Source organism: Anas acuta, chromosome 1 (assembly GCF_963932015.1).
Source record: "Anas acuta chromosome 1, bAnaAcu1.1, whole genome shotgun sequence".
NCBI classification, from domain to species: domain Eukaryota; kingdom Metazoa; phylum Chordata; class Aves; order Anseriformes; family Anatidae; genus Anas; species Anas acuta.
This window is the reverse complement of record NC_088979.1, coordinates 154,729,366-154,748,858: the sequence shown is the minus strand read 5'-3', so window position 1 is coordinate 154,748,858 and position 19,493 is coordinate 154,729,366. Positions and strand designations below refer to the sequence as shown.

The 19,493-nt window shown below is 34.6% G+C and overlaps 1 protein-coding gene across 6 annotated transcripts in view; it reads left to right on the top strand.

The window, feature by feature from the left end:
* The window catches only part of RASSF9 (Ras association domain family member 9), a 38,165-nt gene extending 21,678 nt beyond the window's left edge, over positions 1-16,487 (top strand). For all 6 annotated transcript variants that reach the window (XM_068667613.1, XM_068667592.1, XM_068667583.1 and 3 more), the window contains one exon: positions 4,329-16,487. In XM_068667613.1, coding sequence (XP_068523714.1) covers positions 4,345-5,604 — 1,260 coding nt within the window. In that variant the 5' untranslated portion in view covers positions 4,329-4,344 and the 3' untranslated portion in view covers positions 5,605-16,487. The remainder of the gene's footprint in view (positions 1-4,328) is intronic.
* The last annotated feature ends 3,006 nt before the right edge of the window (positions 16,488-19,493 follow it).

Genomic DNA, 19,493 nt, shown 5'->3' with positions numbered 1-19,493 from the left:
TATTAGCATCTCCTTGCATCGTGAATGCAGGTCTTTAATAATTGTTATGGTGTCCCTGGCAAGCTAAAGCCTCATTTTTGTTTGGCATAACTTGGATTAACTATCATTAAAGAATTAGAGAATAAATTTTACCTAAAAGGTCCGTGGTAGGCAACAATGGTTTACCTCTTTATAGTGGAAGATAATAAAGAACACTTAGAACACTTTCTAACACTATTCTAACACTAAGATATTAGACTTCCATGGTACTGTATGAATAAGATTATAAGATTCACTAATTCTCTTTGAATTAAAAAGCAAAAAAAAACAAGTAAGGCTACTGAAAAAAAAAAAAAAGTGGATAATATATGTTGTGACAAACACATGGAAAAAAAAATTTGCACTCTACAGGGCTGTTTTGATTCAAGAATTACAGAATGTTTTTGCTTCTTTTCTCCAAAAGGTGACAATATAATTAGATGTATATTATATATACTTATACATTCACACACACATATACATGTAAAAATGCATATGTACATACAAGCTACTTGAGTTCTTTGTGTACCTTCATGTGTATGCATTTTCCATTCCTTCAGCACTACTATGAGTTGTGGACTTCAGCATGTTAAACAGACCAGCAGAGAAAAATTCTTCCCAAGTATTCTCAATGTAAAGTCTGAGTAGACAAGTGTAATGTAACTGAAAAAAAAAAAAATATTCAGTGGGACATGCATGTAAAAACATGTATAATAGAAGTACTTATCAGTACACAAATGCAATGAAGTATCTAATTTTTTTTTATTATTTTAATTAATTAATTTATTTATTTATTTATTTCTGAAGGCTTACTAATATCTAAAAGAGAAAGTAAGCTTCTGCATAACTCAAATGATCTCTTGCACACTGAAAATACTGAGCAGGAGATGTTACTTCAGTCAGCCAAAAACAAGAATGAGAAAAATAGGAGGAATTTCCATGTGCAAACAAATTACATAAGGCTCTCAGAAGAGTGCTCGAAGACTGACTCTTAAATGTATGTATTGATTATGAAAAACAATGGGATGGGAAATACCTGTTCTGAACTTACTGCCTTAAAGTCCTAGCCTAGTATTTCTTACATTTTTACATCTATTTCCTTTTTATTTTTTTCTGACAGTACTTTTATAAGTTGAAATTCAATGACTGCTAGTATACTTTTATTTCTATGTGTATTGTTTATGTATAAGTGGTGAGCATTTTTTGAGGCACTTACTTTTGATAATTTGCTTTCCATTATTTTATTCTTAATGTACTGAGCTATTTGACAGTCACCACTGACTTACATTGCAATTGTCTATTTATATGTTTCGTATAACTAGTAATCTCTCAACAGACAAAAATATTTCTATAGCATCCTGTATACAGTGAACCTAAAAGAATTTACAGATATTGACTTTTTAGCATGTGACATACTTAACAGTAATGCTATTTAATCTGATATTGTAACTCAAATAGTTTTTTCTTTATGCATTTTGCCATTTTCTATGTCTGTGACATATTCTTATTTTCATAATCTAGGAAAAATATATTAATCTTCTGAACACCAGTTTTAAAAACTAATTGTGGTAAAATGCTGGCCTGTAAGAAGGAGCTACTGAAGTGGGAAAATGATGTCATTACTCAGAGTAATCTAACAAAACACAAATTTTATGGAAAGATGTTCCAAGGCCTGGAGCAATTGGACAGAGCTCTGTTGTGTGGTAGCAATAAAAAAGTCACTTTTGTACGTCTTATTTGTATTTATTTGCAGTCTCCTGCATTTTGAGGATTCTTGCCTTGTGGTCAGTAGCACCTAGAAATGAGTCAATTCATGGTTCAGTTTTTTGGATTACAGTTTTTCTCCCATGTCATGTAATAAACAAGAAAAAAGAAACAAGTTGAATTGCTTTAATAATCATAAGGTATAACCCTAACTAACCCAAGTAAATCTCCATTCCTACTAAGTCTCAAAAAAATAGAAATGTCTTGTGAATACTTAGTCATAGGTAAAAAAAAATTAAAAAAATGTGGTATTGAGCCCTTAGAATACTGTCAAAATTTTCATTATCATTTTCAGGCTTTCCCCATCAGACTGGGTTAAATCCCATTCATTAAAATGAACTGGAAGTGATACCAGAAAATCTAAAGATATGCATTTTTGCTCAGAGAATTTATTGTTTTATCATTTTAGGCAAGAAGCCAAATCACCAGATCTGGGTAAGCGAAAATTATTCATGTAGAGGCTAGAAGATAGGAATGTCCTGGACATCACACCCTCCTCTCCTTTCAGCTACATCTCTTACATTGGCAGTGGCCTTGTGTCATTGAACAATCTATGGCAGTCCAAACAAAAAAGTTATCTCTAAAGTAAAATTTCTGCATGTTTGTCATCTGAATCACACTCTAGGCTCTGCTGATTATATTGATTAGACAACAACAATTATAATGGGATCTTAGATATTTGAATTTAGATGTCTCTATCTGTAAAGTGGTACCAGTTGGTAAGGTCAGGTTAATACCACATTCATTGAAATTCATAAATAGAATGTATCTTAAAGCTTTTAAATTTTTCTTGCATTCATATGTTATATTTTGAAAAAGAATCTGTATTGCTTGAAAATGCAGATGTGGCAGAACTACAGATCTATCTTGCCATCAAGTTCTGTTATCTTCTCTCATTTTCAGCAGTATTTCAAAGTCCACTTATGCTCAGTATCTATTTGGAAGCATGATTCTTCCCTACAGAATATCCCTGGGTGATATTAAGAGCTCCTAAATTGTGCAGTGTTTGTGTGATGAGAACAGATATGCATAACTGAAAGTTACTCTGCTGTAGATCTGTATGTTACTCTAGGACAGTCTGGAAATTTAATGCAGATTGCCACACTTTGACACTTATTGATAGTTAACACTTGATAAGTGTACAAAAAATAAATATGATGAAATACATTTTTGTGGGAGATGCACATTTACCTGGGCTAGCATTAATATTAGAGAAGAAGCTGAAATAGGCATAATTTTCCGATTCCAAAAGTATTTCTTCATGTAATTTAAACAATATTGTGTTGTACAGGAAAATAGGAATTTTTCAATGTTGTAGGTATATTAGGATTATAGCTGTTATTCATGTAGTCTCTGCCATTTTGACCTGGTTTGGGTTGGGATAGAGGTTTTTGGTTTTGTTTTATTTTTGTTTGTTTTTTCATAGGGGTGTGTGCTGAGTTTGGGGTTTAGGATGAGAATAATGCTGATAACACACTGATGTTTTAGTTGTTGCCAAGCAGTGCTTACAATAATTCAAGTTCTTTTCAGTTTCTTGTGCTGGCCTGCCAGTGAGGAGGCTGTGGTTGCACAAGGAGCTGGGAGAGAACACAGCCAGGACACCTGACTCAAACCAGCCAAAGAGAGATGTCTCATACCATATGGTGTACTGCTGATCTATAAAACTGGGATGGTTGGCCAGGTATGGGACAGCTGCTCAGAGAGGGGCTGGGGATTGGTCAGCAGGTTGTGAGCATAAAAAGGAGAGTGGCCAGCAGTTCAAGCCTCTACTCTGCCCTGGTCAAGCCTCACCTGGAGCGCTGTGTCCAGTTCTGGGCTCCCCAGTACAAAAAAAGACAGGGATCTTCTGGAAAGAGTCCAACGGAGGGCCACAAAAATGATACAGGGCCTGGAGCATCTTCCCTATGAGGAAAGACTGAGAGACCTGGGTCTGTTCAGCCTTGAGAAGAGAGGGGATCTTATCAATGTTTACAAATATCTTAAGTGTGGGAGACAGTGGGATTTGGCCAACCTCTTTTCAGTGGTTTGTGGGGTTAGGACAAGGGGCAATGGTCAAAAAATGGAGCACAGAAAATTCCACACCAACATGTGAAAAAACTCCTTCATGGTGAGAGTGACGGAGCATTGGAACAGGCTGCCCAGGGAGGTTGTAGAGTCTCCTCCTCTGGAGATATTCAAGGCCTGTCTGGATGCCTACCTGGGCAGCCTGCTCTAAGGAACTTGCTTTGGCAGGGGCATTGGACATGATGATCTCTGGAGGTCCCTTCCAACCTCTACAATTCTGTGATTCTAAGAGCAATTGCATTGTGCTTAATTTGTTTATATATATTATTATTATTATTAATTATTATTATTTTCTCTTCCTTTGCTGTCCAATCAAACTGTTTTTATCTCAGCCCATGAATTTTATTCTATATTTTTAGATATTTTCCATGGAGGAAGTGGAGGGAGTGAATGGCAGTGTGGTGTGGTGCTTAGCTGGGTTAAACCGTAACAAAATTAAATTCTATTTAAATTTGGTCTTTTTTTTTTTTTTTTTTTTTTAGATCTCCCAGCAAGGAGATGGCTTCAAATGAAAGAGAGATTGTGGTGTGGGTTTGCCAGGAAGAGAAGATTGTATGTGGCCTGACAAAACGCACAACTTGTGCAGAAGTGATTCAAGCACTACTTGAGGAACATCAAGCAACATTTGGAGAGAAAAAGGTCCTCTTTGGAAAACCCAGTGATTACTGTATTGTAGAAAAATGGAGAGGCTCTGAGCGAGTCCTTCCTCCGTTGACAAAGATTCTGAGACTTTGGAAGGCCTGGGGGGAAGAGCAGCCCAATTTGCACTTTGTGTTAGTAAAGTCTGATGCTTTCCTCTCATTTCCATTGTGGAAAACAGCTGAAGCTAAGGTAGTACAAAATGTAGAAAAGCAGTGGGAACTCAGCCCAGCCAATTACATGAAGATGTTGCCAATAGACAAGCAAAAGAAAATCGTCAGGAAGACTTTCCGGAAACTGGCCAAACTTAAACAGGACAGTGTTCAGCAAGACAGAGATAATATGGAGACGCTGATTCATCTGATTATATCTCAAGATCATACCATTCATCAGCAAGTCCTTAGAATGAAGGAACTAGATATGGAAATCGAAAAATGTGAAGCACAGTTCCATTTAGACCGTGTAGCCAATGATGGAGAAAATTATGTGCAGAACTCATATTTAACAATCAATCCAAGTGAGGCTGAGCAGCAAGGGAGTAGGCCAGATGATCAAAAAGAGATGCACGAATATTTCAGCAAAAGTGAGGGAATTTTACAGGTTGAAGAGAGACTGAAACATCACAAACAATTAATAGAGAAGCTGTGTGCTGAAATTGAGAAAGAAGTATATGGTATATGTTCAGAAAAAAAAGGAGATGATATTCACACAGAAGGAGCTTCTCATGCTCAACCGGAAAACTCAAATTTGGAAAGTGTAAAGTATGAGCTGGAAAAAAGTATGAAAGATGGTCTGAGAATCAATTCATACCTGAGCTGCATTCAGAAAGAGCTTACCTACAGGGACTCATTGCTTCAAAAGAAGGAAAAAGAGTATGAACTTCTTACAGAAGAATTTAATTTACTACATATTAAAGACAACATCGAAACTAGGCTTCCATTGAATGAAGAGCCACCCAAGGGCAGTGGCAATTCCAGTACCAGCATTGCAGTTCCTGACTTTGTTCACAGAGTGACTAATCTGGACATAAATGATACAGACTCTGACACTGGAATCAGCTCTACACACAGTCAGGACTCTGAAATTACTTCTGGGGACATGGTACTGTTATCAACATAGTTGAAAACAGTCCTGCATTTTTGAAAAGTCACATTTTGAGGGATACATAGAAGAATAGGTAAACTTTATTGTCTTGAGAGTCCACCCCCTTAAGATGTTGCAACTGTGGCACTACTCTAGCAAAGTAAACAGTGTCTATGTGCTTAAAAGTATACTTGTGATTAAATGCACAGGCAGTCTCATGGGTTCACTGCTAATAGGTGCAAAGTTGTTGGCTTTGCTAAATTGGGACGTACTGTTTAGACCTTGTAATATTCAGTGAAACAGCAGCATTCTGACTAGCTTGAACCAAAAGCCTGGAGCTTTGATATCCCACAACCTTTTATTTCACATCTACATCTCTCTAACTTTTAAGGAATGTGAATTATATATTAGACCCAACTAAATGGAGAGATTGATTTTCTGCTCTGTTACGTAAGCTTTATTCAGCTGGAGTTTCCCTGGAATATAACATAATCAAGCATGTAGTCTGTTAAAAATTAGTTTTTATGATGCTGCAAGACAAAAAAATGCAATTGCATTTATGCTATATATTTAAACGTAGTGCTGAGTTAACAGGATGGTAGGTTCAAAACCACCTATGTCCCAATTTAAAAATGACTTTACACACATAGGTAGTTAATTTCCATTGTCTTTCAGCAGGGTCTAACTGCTACTAAGATCTTTAAAACTCTTGCTCCTCTGCTGTTACCCTGCAGTTGCCATGGTGACGGTATATGGACACACAGTTTTGCCAGCGGGCATGTCAGAACTGCCTACCTCCTGTTTCTGTGAGCTGATCAAATCCCAAGCTCACACCTAGCCCCAGGGGCATTTTCAGGAAGGCTTTCTCCTGCTTATCTCACCAGTAGGAACCAAAGTCTTTGGCCTCCTCAGATCATGACTACAATATCATACATAAAACAAGAGACAGGCAGGGGCCAGACATTTTTGGCTGTGGCTACTGGTTCCCAAGTGCCAGGTAGTTATTCTTCTCAAATAGCAGATAGGTTGTCCAATCCTGTCCAGTACTGATTTGGAGCAGCAATATGGCCCTTTCGTTATCTCCTTGGTGAGAACTTTAGAATACAACTAAAACTGATCCAATTTAAACATTGGGCCATGAGTGAGGGAGAGGAGAGTGTCAAATTATTTCACTTGGGAAGTAGTCATTAAGATCACTTGTAAATTCAGAATTGAAGTATATGTCTTCTCAGTTACCGAACAAGATTTCTAACTCTGAGCTAGAACTTTGCTAACAGAGAGAACATGAATAATTTCTGGGTTGCACACCGAGGGTTGCCATGTTTCTATTTTGCAGATCAATCCGTTTAAGGCTTTTGAAAACATAATGTAAATCTGATTAAATGAATTGAATGGAGAAAGAGTTACAACATTTCTAAAGTTTAGCTCCAACAAAGTTCCAACAGATCCTGGAATTAAAAGCCTTCAAAGTAAATGAAAGGACAATACCTGGATGGAATAAATATACTTTCAGGAGCACTGCTTTCCTTTCCTATATTTTTCTTCTCTTAAATGTCTGTCAACCATCTGTATTCTAAAATGACAGAAGTGCTAGGACTGCTGGTTAACATATATTTAATACAGAGAAAAAAAAAAAAAAAGTCTAAAAAATCAGTTTTCATGTTGCTTTTTTTTTAAAAAAAAAAAAAAAAAAAAAAAGATTTTTGGATCCTGGATATTATAGAGTTTTTATTCCAGGAATATGTGTTAGTTACATTAATATATTTTGTGTTGTGTTTTTATCATACAATGTTATTTGAATACTTCAGTAATAATGTCATATGTAGACTCATCAGCTCCTGATGGAAATATATCAAATATCTCTGTAATAATTTATTAATGCAAGTCAGCATCTTTTGAAATCAGTGGTATCGCTCTGACAAGTGCAGAACTCTGAATGTTGAGAGGAGGCTAATGGATTCTCTGAGTTCTTGTGAATGTAGGTAATAGTTATTTCTACTGAGTCTTTTTTTTTTTTTTTTTTTTTTTAATACTTAGGGGATAAAAATTCAAGCAGAATAATATTCATACCTATGCAGGCCAGTACAAGACCTGTGTGGGAAATAATTTCCACTCACACTCTACCAGAGTTAGTTTACGTATAGGAACTTGTACTGGTTTTTGGCCATGATCTTTATCCACAATATGTGCTTTGACTGTACATCCCCTGCAACATGTAGATCTTTAGAGTATTATTGTGTTTTAAAAGAAAATAGGAAAAATAGGTTGAGAGAGTATTTCTTAATAAAATAATATAACACAATTCACAATGTTTTGAAGCTTATAATTTGATATTTCATAAAAAAAATTCTTTCTGAATTTAAATGAATGTACAAGATAATTAAATACTGTATGAACTCTTTGCTATTTATCTGCTTATACACTTTTCATGCACTCATTTAACGTATTTTCAGGTTGCTAAAAGTAGAATTTATCATCCCTTATGCTCCTTACTTAATCGTTTTTACTTTGCCTTAACTGTCTACATTTTTTTAAATTATTTCCAGAAGGAAATGCAAACCCAAATATTTTGTCTCATTTTCTGACATTCTTTTAAGTCAATTCTCTTAACATCTTAACATTTGAGGTTTATTTTATAAAAAATTCCACAGAGTACGTTATACTTATGGACAAAGTTCAAAAAAAGTCTTACATAAGAGGAGAGAAAAATTCTACCCAGGGAGAGAAAACAGGAAATGTCAAAGAGTAATGAAAGGAAATTCAGTACTTTACACTCATCTGTACAATGGGGTTTTGAAGAAAAATAAATTTTAGAAAGAAAAAAAAAAAAAAAACAAAAAAAAAAAACAGAGTGAAAGGAATAACAAAGTGAGTAGGGTCAGAGTCAGCCTGATTGTTTTGGGATGTTCCTGATATGAATCTAGGCAGAGATCTTCAGTGACTGTCACCTAGGCTAATAATACTGAAATGAAACAGTACTGACACTTGGCTAATACAAAGTGTACTGGCTCCTACATACTTAAATAGTAACACATAACATAATATTATATTTGTAACCAATATAACTATGAAAATTTCCATGGAACAAAGTCCCCAGTCTCATGTTTCTTCACAACTTACTATATACTTTTACAAATTTGATGAAAGCAAATGAGTCAATTTAATTACCTACTTAAGTTCCTTAATGATGACTCTTTCATTTACAAGGCAAATACAAAATACAATTATCATTTTATTATACATAAATTTACAGTATTTAATATCCACTTATATGCTTAAAAATTACTGTGTTATTACATATATATATTTTTTTTATTTTTTTTTCTCCCCTGGAAAACTGAGCAATGCCCAAAAACTTCTATTACTTCAGACTAATAGATAATATCTTTATCTTCAGATTGTACATTCAGGGATTTTTCTACTGGCTGCCTTATGTTCCATATATACATACAGATTGCTGACAAAGGATATTCTATTATATGATACTGACAGATTGAAACTCTCATGTCTGTGAATTTCAACTTGCAGCTTTAGGCTGCTAAGATTAATAGGCTCTTCATTTCTCTACATGCCCAGAATCATCATTTGTTAGTTTTTGCATATTTCAACTGTGCAAAGACATAAACAGATGTAATGTAACAAATCATTATTACAAAATCATATCATTTCTACTTCTGATTGCTTAATTGTGTTCATGCTTTGGAGAGACAAAAATCTAGATTTATGAACCTAATTCAGCAATGTACTGATGTATTTAGCTTTAAGCAAATAGTAATTTGAATTATTTTGTGTGTGATGCATGTTGTATTTTCTTTAGTAATATGTGAGCATTCCTTGCTAACTTTTTAATATACTCAACTGTTCATTCTGTTTAAATATACATATTTTTTTCCATTTTCATCTCATGAAACTTTTTTTTTTTTAATAAAATATCCTTGCTAATGATGAATATGCTCATTAATAGTGCAAGTGGTACGTGCACGTAAGAACAGAAGTCTCTAATCCAAAGGACTTTTTTCTAAACCTACCTTAGACCATCTTTTCTGGTCTTGCAAGTTAAGTAAGCTTGCAGTTGCATGCTCAGCATGATTATATGCATAATATTTTCTTTTCCTAGAGCTGTGGTGTTTATCCTTCTGGGTATTTTACTACAGTATTTGAAAAGCATCTAAATTATTTGACATTTTATAAAATCTGAAATGTGTTCAAATGAATGTAGTTTATTTTTTAGGATTCTATTTTGTTTGTGACACAACATTTCGTAAAATGTAATACTATCATTCCAAAGTTATTTTGTTGTCACTTTTTTTAAATTTATTTTAACAAGCAACCCAGAGCATGTTACAGTATAACAAAGTCTTATAGTCTGTTCTCAAACAGAACTTTCCATGACTGAAATGATTGTCTTACAAAGAATGGTTTGCTGGGATAGAAAATACACACAGAAATTGTTTCTTTCTAATACTTAACAGATTATAATATTTCATTTATATGTCCTACATCAAACAGAGATTTTCAGAGAGATGCTTGCAGACTGAATTTCTGGAATCAAATTTACGGCTGCCTTTCATGTCCAATAGATTTGGTCCAGCTGGAATCCAGTCACTTTTTTTTTTTTTTTTTTTTTTCCATAAGAGCTCTTTGTAATATTTGACTAGCCTTCAGGTTTCACCCAGGAAATATTTCCAAATAAGTACATGTAGTTAGGTTTGGGCAGTACTTTGCTTTTTCTGAATTATGAATTAGGTGCATTAGGTACATTTTATGATACATAGTAGATTTCTATCTTATTCAACTGGAATTTGAAGTTTTTCATATCAATGATTCATTCAAAAACCAACTGATCATTCCATTTTCAAAAACATGTACTGTAAGAATGACAGAAACTCTTGACTGTGCTAGCTTTGTCAGCTGAATCCCCAGTAAAGGTGAGAAATGTAGTCTTTCTGCATGTAAATGCAGGTTTTGGCTTATGCAATAACTGTATGCATATTTTGCTTGACTAGCCTGTTGGTTGAGATTTTAATTCATGTAAATATTTGAAAACTTAATTTGTGATCTTCAGTCCATTCATTGGTAAGCATTTTTCAGGAAATAATATTTTTGAGGGGAGAGGGAGATTACTTTAAAAATAACTTTTGTTAGGATCCAGTTAAGAAAGAATAAAAGCAAAAAGCCCAGTTCCTACAAAAAGTTTGCAGGCAGCCAGAAGCTCCATTTGATCCTATGAAGGCTGGAGGGAGCTTATAGTATTAACTGAATAAAGTCAAACAGTTAGTTCAATTATTTTCTGTGGTAATTTTTTTTTTTTCATTCTGCAGTGCATAGAGGTAGAAAAGTACACAAGGGCATCTGAGCACTTCACCAGTGCAGTCTTGCGAATAATACGTCAGTAAGTCAGTTACAAGGAAAAGGAGTTATTTACATGAGAAAGTAGTTAGGCATAATATTAGACAGGGACCTTTTGATTTAGAGAGCTTTTGTCACTCATGACCTACAATAGTAGTACATCTTCTGTATTAAACTCTAGTGACAAGAAATTTTATATATATATATATATATATATATGTGTGTGTATATGTAGTGTTCACTGTAATTTAAATTCCTTTGCAGGTTGTCACAGACTATGTGAACATAAAGCTTGTTTTGCCATTTTCCCCATTTCTGATTCAACTCTTCACACTTTACCTAAATATCAGTCTTATCTTTTTTGCAGCTCTGTACAATTTCCATTATGTTCATATTTGTACTTTTTTTTTTTTTTGAGTTATTCAGTTGGTTAGATCAGATTTTTATTTTTTTTAGAATTTTTCCAACATAAAATATCTTGCTTTTATTTTATGTTCATTCTTATTTTACATCAGATCTGCTTTATTTCTGATTTCTGAGTTCATGTATTTGTTTTAAACTGCAGATTAAGTAGTTACACTGCAGTTACTCTATATTTTATTTTGCTCAAATATTCATAAAATACGTATATAGAATTCCTTTGAGAGGAGGTTCACCAAGTAGTTTAGTATAATAGTTTGCATACAGTAAATTGCCCTTACCTTCATTCTGTTTTATATATGAAAAAGTTTAAATGGATCAGAAGGTTCTTTTATGTAACATAAGTCTTAATTGAAGTATTTCTTAAATTATTTATAGTTGCACTGGATTCTGCTAACAAAATTATGAACTGGTACTATTTATTTTCTGGTCTTGTCATGTCAAAAAGAGCCAGGTCAATCATAAACCCAGGGCTGTACTGCACAGTCACACATTTCCAGAACAGCAGATTAGCAATACATGGATTTGATAATGTTCGTTAAATGGTCATGAATGGTGTTACTGATTATGACCCCAAGAAGCAGAACTTTCCTTGTAACATTCACCATTTTGAGGGCTGCATATATTTGCCTTTGAGGGCTACAATTTTTTGATTATTATTTTACTATGCAAACAATTTTGTTCTGTAAATTTGAACACTCCCTTTCTGTGGGAGAACTTTGTATTAACAAGCAGGTATTCAGTTGTTTTTCATTTCTTAACAAAGGTCTGGTGATATAAATATATTTTAGATCAAGTGTTGAAGAAAAATTGTACAATTCTTTTCTGTAAAGATTAACCACTTTCATATCATTGCTGTTTTCAGCATTCTTTTCCAAGACATATTTTGTGTATTTGGTTTCGATGTCTAAAATTACAGGCCAAGAGTGTTTGTAGTTAAGTCAATATTTGAGCTATGCAACATAGGCATTTAGGGAAAGGCCAAGTCCTGTGCTTGTGTAACTGTTTAATTGCTGTAAAATTCCATGAGTTTCAGGAAAGATATATATGATATAATGAGATATATATATAATGATATAATAAGATATATTGCTTATATATGACTATGTAGGGGAAGCAAAGCCATTTCACAGCTTCTGCTGTAAGATGAGTGTTCCTCAACAATCCCTTTGTAAGGATGGCAAGAGAATGTGTTATGAACTGTGTTCTTCTGATAATCTAACTTCCTGAGTTTTGTGATTACACGGGATTCTCTACTTTCAGGAGTGAGGAAGGGAATAAATTTCTTGATTTTGCAGAACTGCCTGAAAACAAGACCCTCTCCCCCCCTTCCTTTTTTTTTTTTCTTTAAATATGAGAAGCTAGTTCAGAACCAATAAATTTTTATGATCATTAAGCTAATATCATGGTCACTTGTTAAAGTCTTTTAGTTATTGGGTTCGTAATGCTGTAGGTTTAAATCACGAATTGGCCTCAAAAAAAAAAAAACTCTTCACATATGAATTTACAGAATGACAATAGAACTGCAGAGTAGTATGCAAGAAATGTGTTCATCAAGTAAGTCGATTAATATCCTTATATTCCTTATCAGGAATTCCTTATTACTTTTTGTTGTTGTTGTTTGTTTCATTTTGTTTCATTTTGTTTTTAGGCTATGACACTCCCCAAGTAGCATTTTGATTCACAATCAGTGCAAACAGCTATAGACTCAGATTCAGTTTATTAGTGCAGCTACTACAGTACTGAGACAGATTTTTTATCAATGCTTTTAGAAATGGATGTATGAAAAATCTCACGCATTTGTATCTGTCTTTCTCCCATTTCAAGTTTCCTTGCTACAGCACTAGTATTTCTGGCATTTAATGTGCTGGGACTCTCCTATTCTGTGATCCCATGTGCCTAATGCTGTCAAGGCAGACTTAGATATGACCAGTTGCATCTGGTAGTTGAGGTCCCAGTGTGAGTTTTGCAGAAGTGGGTAGTTTATGCTTGGCAGATGCTTAGCTCACAAGGCAGATAATCATGAATCTCAGAACTGAACTGTGCTGCCATAATTTTTCTCCTAACACATGCAGTAGAGTAGGGTAGAAAACAACATTAACATACAATTGACTGTTACCTCACAGACAGACATACTGGATAATATCTGCCTTATTTTTTCTGTGTCCTGAGACAGCTTTTGAGAGGTCTGAGAAAGGAATACATTTAAATGTGGTTTACCATGAAATCGGATAAAAGTAAACTAGGAGTTGAAGTGGAGCCAACCATTAAAAACAAAATAAAACAAAACAAAACAAAACAAAAAAAATATTTATAAAAGCCAGCAGAGCAAAGATGTACACACAGATATAAAGTAGAATATTTTGTCCCTTGTTGTGGGTGTGACAAACTCTTAGGCCATCCTCATCTATATCATATGACAACCCCAGATTTGTTTCTGGTTGAAAATAAAAATTAGAAACACCTGTTATGCAGTGATAGTAATCATCCATTTCCAAAGAGAAGGAAACTCATCATCTCTAGGACTCCATAAATTGAGACAGGATGTTTTTATGCTTTAGAAAAGTACAAATTATTGAGCTTGACAGCATTCACTTACATAGGAGGGGAAAATGATGTGTTCCACTAAAAGTATTATTGGTGTTTTTTTATGGCCTGTGTTAGGCAAAGACCAAACCAGATTATCTTAAATTAGGCCCTTAAAATTTACAGCTTCTCAGAAAAAAAAAAAAAATGTATATATATAAATCAAAAAAAAAAAAAAATGATGAAGAGAAAGAGGAGGCCTGAAAAAAAATGGCCTAAAATATTTACCTTGTAATAAAAGTACCACTGTTTCCAGAACTGGCAAATCTACTTGTTCTGGAATTTTCATGTCCCTGGACTTTGCATATATTTCAGCCTAACTGAAAACTTCTTATACACACACACAGGAAACTTGAAAAAGAGCCACCCCCACCACATCTGAAAACAAACAAACAAACAAACAAAAAAACCTACATCAAAACAAAACAGAAAACAACCCACAAGCTGGGAGTTCTTTACTGCTCTCCCGTCTGGCAGTTAAAAGAAGTATTGCCTACACTCCTACACAATGTACATCTCTGATGTCAAGACATGTAGAGATTCAACTGTCAGCACAATGACAGTCAAAGAAATAGTCTCTTACAAGTGAGAAACTAGGCTCATAATGACTGAGTCATTCAAAGTTGTGAAACTTCTGTCAGAGCCAGGAAATAAACAAAATTAGGTTTGTATCTATCTAGATAGTAATGTTACAGCTTTCCTTCCTATCTAGATTCTCCCGTTCTGGAACACTTTACCTTTGTAAGAGAAGCAGGAAGGTTCTGAGGAGCTAGTCTAAATCTGCACACAGTAAATCATTTCTACTTCCTCCTGCTGAAATTGTAATACTACCACAGGGCTAAAACAGTCAAAATGCTGTGTGTGTGACACCTGAGGAAAGGTGAGAAGAAGATGGGGAAAATGGATGAATGCAAAGGGAAGTTAAATCACCATATTAAACAAAACAAAACAAAAAAAGATGAAGTTTCAACTTTTTTCTTTATTAGTGCAAAAGAATGGAAATACCATAGCCCAAAGGTATTACTTCTGTCTTTAGTGTTTAGCTAAATGCCACATCCCTTTTAGGGATGCATTATAAATTTCCAAATTGCTTCAAATTTAATTGTTAATTTTCTATCCACTTTCTGTATAGGTTTGGGACAGTTTTGCTTCATGCGGCAATATGAAGTAAAATTCTAACAAATCAGTTCTGGTCTTATTTTATTAGGGTTATAATCTGAGCTGGTTTTTGCTGTTTAAACTTTGTCATGTAGATGCACTCAATTCTCTTTAACTTACTGCTATAAAACTATACCTTCAAAAATGACTTCTGTATTTTTTTTTCCTTTATATATTCAATATAAATCATGAAGCACTGTAATATCATGAAGTACTGTAATTATGTTAGTCTTACACTACCAGTTAAATAGCTTAGTAAATTCTCAGGGGTTTTCATCTTTTTCAGAATGCTTCTAGAACTTGACATGCAATGGACCCTTCTGATGAACCCACCCTAGAAAACTGTAGAAAAAGAGTTCTTCCATCTGTTCTCCATTCCTTCCTCTGTTGCTACTTTCCTTCCAGCTTTCTCTGCATTACAAGCTTTGCAGGTTATGGCTGAAAAGCTATCTAAGGTACATTCCAGAAGAAAAGCCTCTGAAAATGGATCCTTGATAAACAAAATGACAGATCAGAAACCTTAATAGGTAGGATATCTGAACTAATGGCTGGGTGTGACTGAAAACTTGGAAAAATGGTAGAGGATAAGAAATCTGGAGTGTCTGATTAAGTCCCTTTACAGAACCATGAAATTGTAACACCCCATGTTAAAATGTTTTAATACCCAATGCTTTAAGATCACTGATGGGGCTATTGGTGATGCAAAATAGTCACTAAAAATAACGGACTAGGAAGGGTCAATCTTTCTTTCAAAATCTTTACAAAAATGTTGTATTCTATGACAGAAGTTTCAACACTTGAGTTATTCAATATAATGGCAGTTCATTAAAACAAATATTCAGTATAATTGCATTTACCCCACTTGACAAAACTAAGATGAAGGATCTCATTTAAGGTGTGATCAAACTAAGCAGAAATACTTCAGTGCGTTCTCCAGTTTTTAGTTTCAGCAAAGACATCAGTTAATAAAATTCAGATGGTCCTGTATGAGGCATCATCTAATTGCCACACTCCATCTGTTCTAATGGGAATTGGATAATTTACAATACAACAAAGTTGACAGGCTATTGGTACAAGTGTGCTTTTCTGATAGCAGCCTCTGGAAAGTAATTTTTCAAATAGTCTTTTATTAAATAAAGTCATTTGAAAACAGCCTGTTTCCCTGAAAAACTGTGTTGATCTCTGAATATACACACCCATGCTGAGTAGCAAATTACATGTGAAAGCATAAGAACATCTGCAATTTAAACTCTATTTATCTCTTAAAAGAATAACTATTTCACATGGAGTTGCATGACTTTCCTTTCTAGTAAGTTAAGTACACCTTTCCTCAGCTAACTTGGCAAATAATACAATGTTCTTGGGAACAGACAAGTAGAGGGAAAAAAAAAAAAAAAAAAAAAGAACTGGAATTACTGTTTTGATAGTCTCTCAAAGCCTCAATGTACTTGAAAATCCAACTGTACAGCTGTACAGTGAGGCCTGCAAAAGACTTGAACCTTGCTTAAGGGTTGGGAAGGCAGAAATAGTAATCTGACTTCACATAGTTGGCAAGGAACTTGGTACACTTAGTTCTCAGATAGGTAGGGCTAAAGCAATTTCAGAGCTCTTGCAGCAAATACAGTGATGATGAATGTAATATGTTACAAGCATCAAAAAGCAATTATTTTGTTATTCTTTGTGGAAGTTTCACGCGGTTTGCAGTGTACAACACAATGCTGTCCTAGCTCAGGATGCTAATAATCCAAAACAAGTAATTTGTGAGATTGTTGTGTCATTCGTAGGTTGATGCTTTGGGTCACCTACAAATGAAAAATTCTGGTAACTTTTTTCTTCTTACTTCTGTTGTTGTTGTTAATAGTGAGTTCCCTGTATCCATATAGATTTTTCTAATAAATGTCAGATATTTGCATTTGACTTAGAAGTGTAAAACTTTGCAGGAATGTTGACACTGAAGTCATTGATAGCCAAATATTCCTGCCCGGCAAAAGAATTAAGGAACATAAGGTGTTTTATAAATACATCAATGGGAGGAAGTGCTAGAGAGAAAACAGATCCAGGAATAAATATTCAGAAGTGGTTATGGCATGCAGACTTCTAAGAAAAAAGGTTTTACAGAAGCGAAAGAAATAAAAACAGTAACTTGGATGATGACAAATACTTATTCATAGTTTAACGGCTTCCTGATCTCTTCAGTTACTACTCACTTTAGAAATACCCATTGTGTAGAAGGAAAATGTCTAATAAATACTTCATATATGACAAGCTGTGCTATCAGAATGCTCACAGTCTTATAGTTGTTGTCAAGCTATAAAAGAGAGAAAATCATGCTGTTTTCATACTTCATATTAGCCAAGATACTGATTAGTACATCAAGATTTTCAATCCACTATCTGTATACAGATGACTGGTCTACAGTTTCCACAGCCTGCTTGCTCAGATCCTAATGCAACATTACTAAGCAGCATTGTAACTCTAAAATTATAGCCATGTCTGAATGAAATCATTAACTAATAAATTAATTAAATTGCTTGGTTAGCATCTACTGTAATTCATATTGCTTCACCTGCATCTCATATGCAAAGATCCTTTGGCTAATCTCTCCAAATAACAAACCAGAGGATTTACAAGTATATAACTGTTAATTTCAGAAGCAAGAGCACACTGGGACTCATTGCAGTAGTGTGCAAAGGTTGCAGAACCTAGACCAGTTATTATCCAGGCATCCAGCACAGCAGTTTGACTTTGGTCAGGAATGGATTTTGAACAGCAAAGAAGAAATGCGAAGGAGAGGCATGGGAAGATGTGTCCATCAGTGATGAAGTTCCTTCCATCCTCTCCTGCTACCAAAAGGGTGTGGGAGAGGAAAGGTGAATGATTGTGTTGCACGTGGATTTATTTATTTTAAAATGGGCTCCCTCTGCTCACAAGAGGCTGGGAGACAGTAACAGAGGCTTCTGTGCGTGGTAGCTAAGAGTGTCCCTGCATCAAAGGAAGAAGGGACACTCCCATGCAGTTTTTTCTTTGTTTGTTTGTTTGTTTTCCTAGGCCTCAAGCTAGCATTTCTCCATGTTAGCTTGGAGAAAGTCCAGTATCTGAACTGTGGCTTGCCACAGGCCCTGGGAAAGCTGTGCACTGAATATCAATTATGTATGAAGTGAAATGATGATCATTGCTTCCTCATGCCAAAGATGTTATTGCACAAAGTTTTTACCAAAGGTCATTTTCCAAAAATAATAACAGGATTTTTATCAAGCATGTGAAAGTTATGCAACAGCCTCTGTTATATTTGTGAAATGGCTTAGTTTCATGCTGCAAAAGACATGCTGTGTATGTGAGTTACAAATAGCACGTGGGATTCACTTTGAATTGCCTGTCTTATGATACCTCATCTTGGGCATTCTCAGAAGTTTCCTGCTGTGGCAACAAATGACATAGGGTCTGCCACCACTTCCAAGTATAATAGTTTCTCATGGCTTTTGTTATTACCATAGGATCATGTCTTGAAATAGTTTCAAAGAAAAAGCAAGAGACAAAGCTACCAGTGTTAGTGTCATTGCCATTTGTATCTGTGACTTGGCTCTATTAAATGGTGACTCTAGGGAATGTATTTTGAAAGTTTTCCTTCTCATATATCATGTGAACTGAAAAGCCACATTGTTCAAGCATCTTTTAAGACAGCTGATTCTTTTGTAGTTATGTACTGGGGAAGCCATTTGACCTGCAGGAGCGTGGGGATAGATTCATGAAAATATTTTTATATGTGTCAAAATAATGTGTAGGTGTATGCTGGGGAGGAGGGATGAGAAAAAAAAAGGTAAATTGGTAAATATCAGAATGCTCACATTTCAATATAACATGCAGCAGCACTTTAATTACAGATGATTATTTCAATAGTAGCTTTCAGGAAAGCAAAGCTATTATAATTTTTATTTTTTTTATCATGAGGTCTTACAGCACCTTATGAAATATATTAATAACACTATTTTCAAGGTGAAGCAAGGCAGAAAAAGATAATGGAGTTGGCCAACATCACTTAGCCTGTCAATTAATGGCCAAGTTAGGATTTTTAATGAGATCACTGAATCCCAAAGTCATTCTCTATCCATTATTTTGGACTAGTTCCTATTCAAGTAAGTGAAAAGATCCAGAGTAGTAGTTATTGCTGGCACTAGAGGTTTTTAAGTTTGCATTTTTTCCCATATGACTTTTTCCTTCTAATCTAGAGAAACAGATAATGGCAAATAGGACAACAAAATTTGTCTGGGATTTCCAGGATTTTATAAAATTATATGTAATCTCTAGAGAAACCCAGAATTTCAGACATAAATGTTTAATTTGTATGTTTTTTAAAATAAATTTTATTGTTCATTTTCAGCAGAAAACTTATGTTAAATGATAATATATAACAC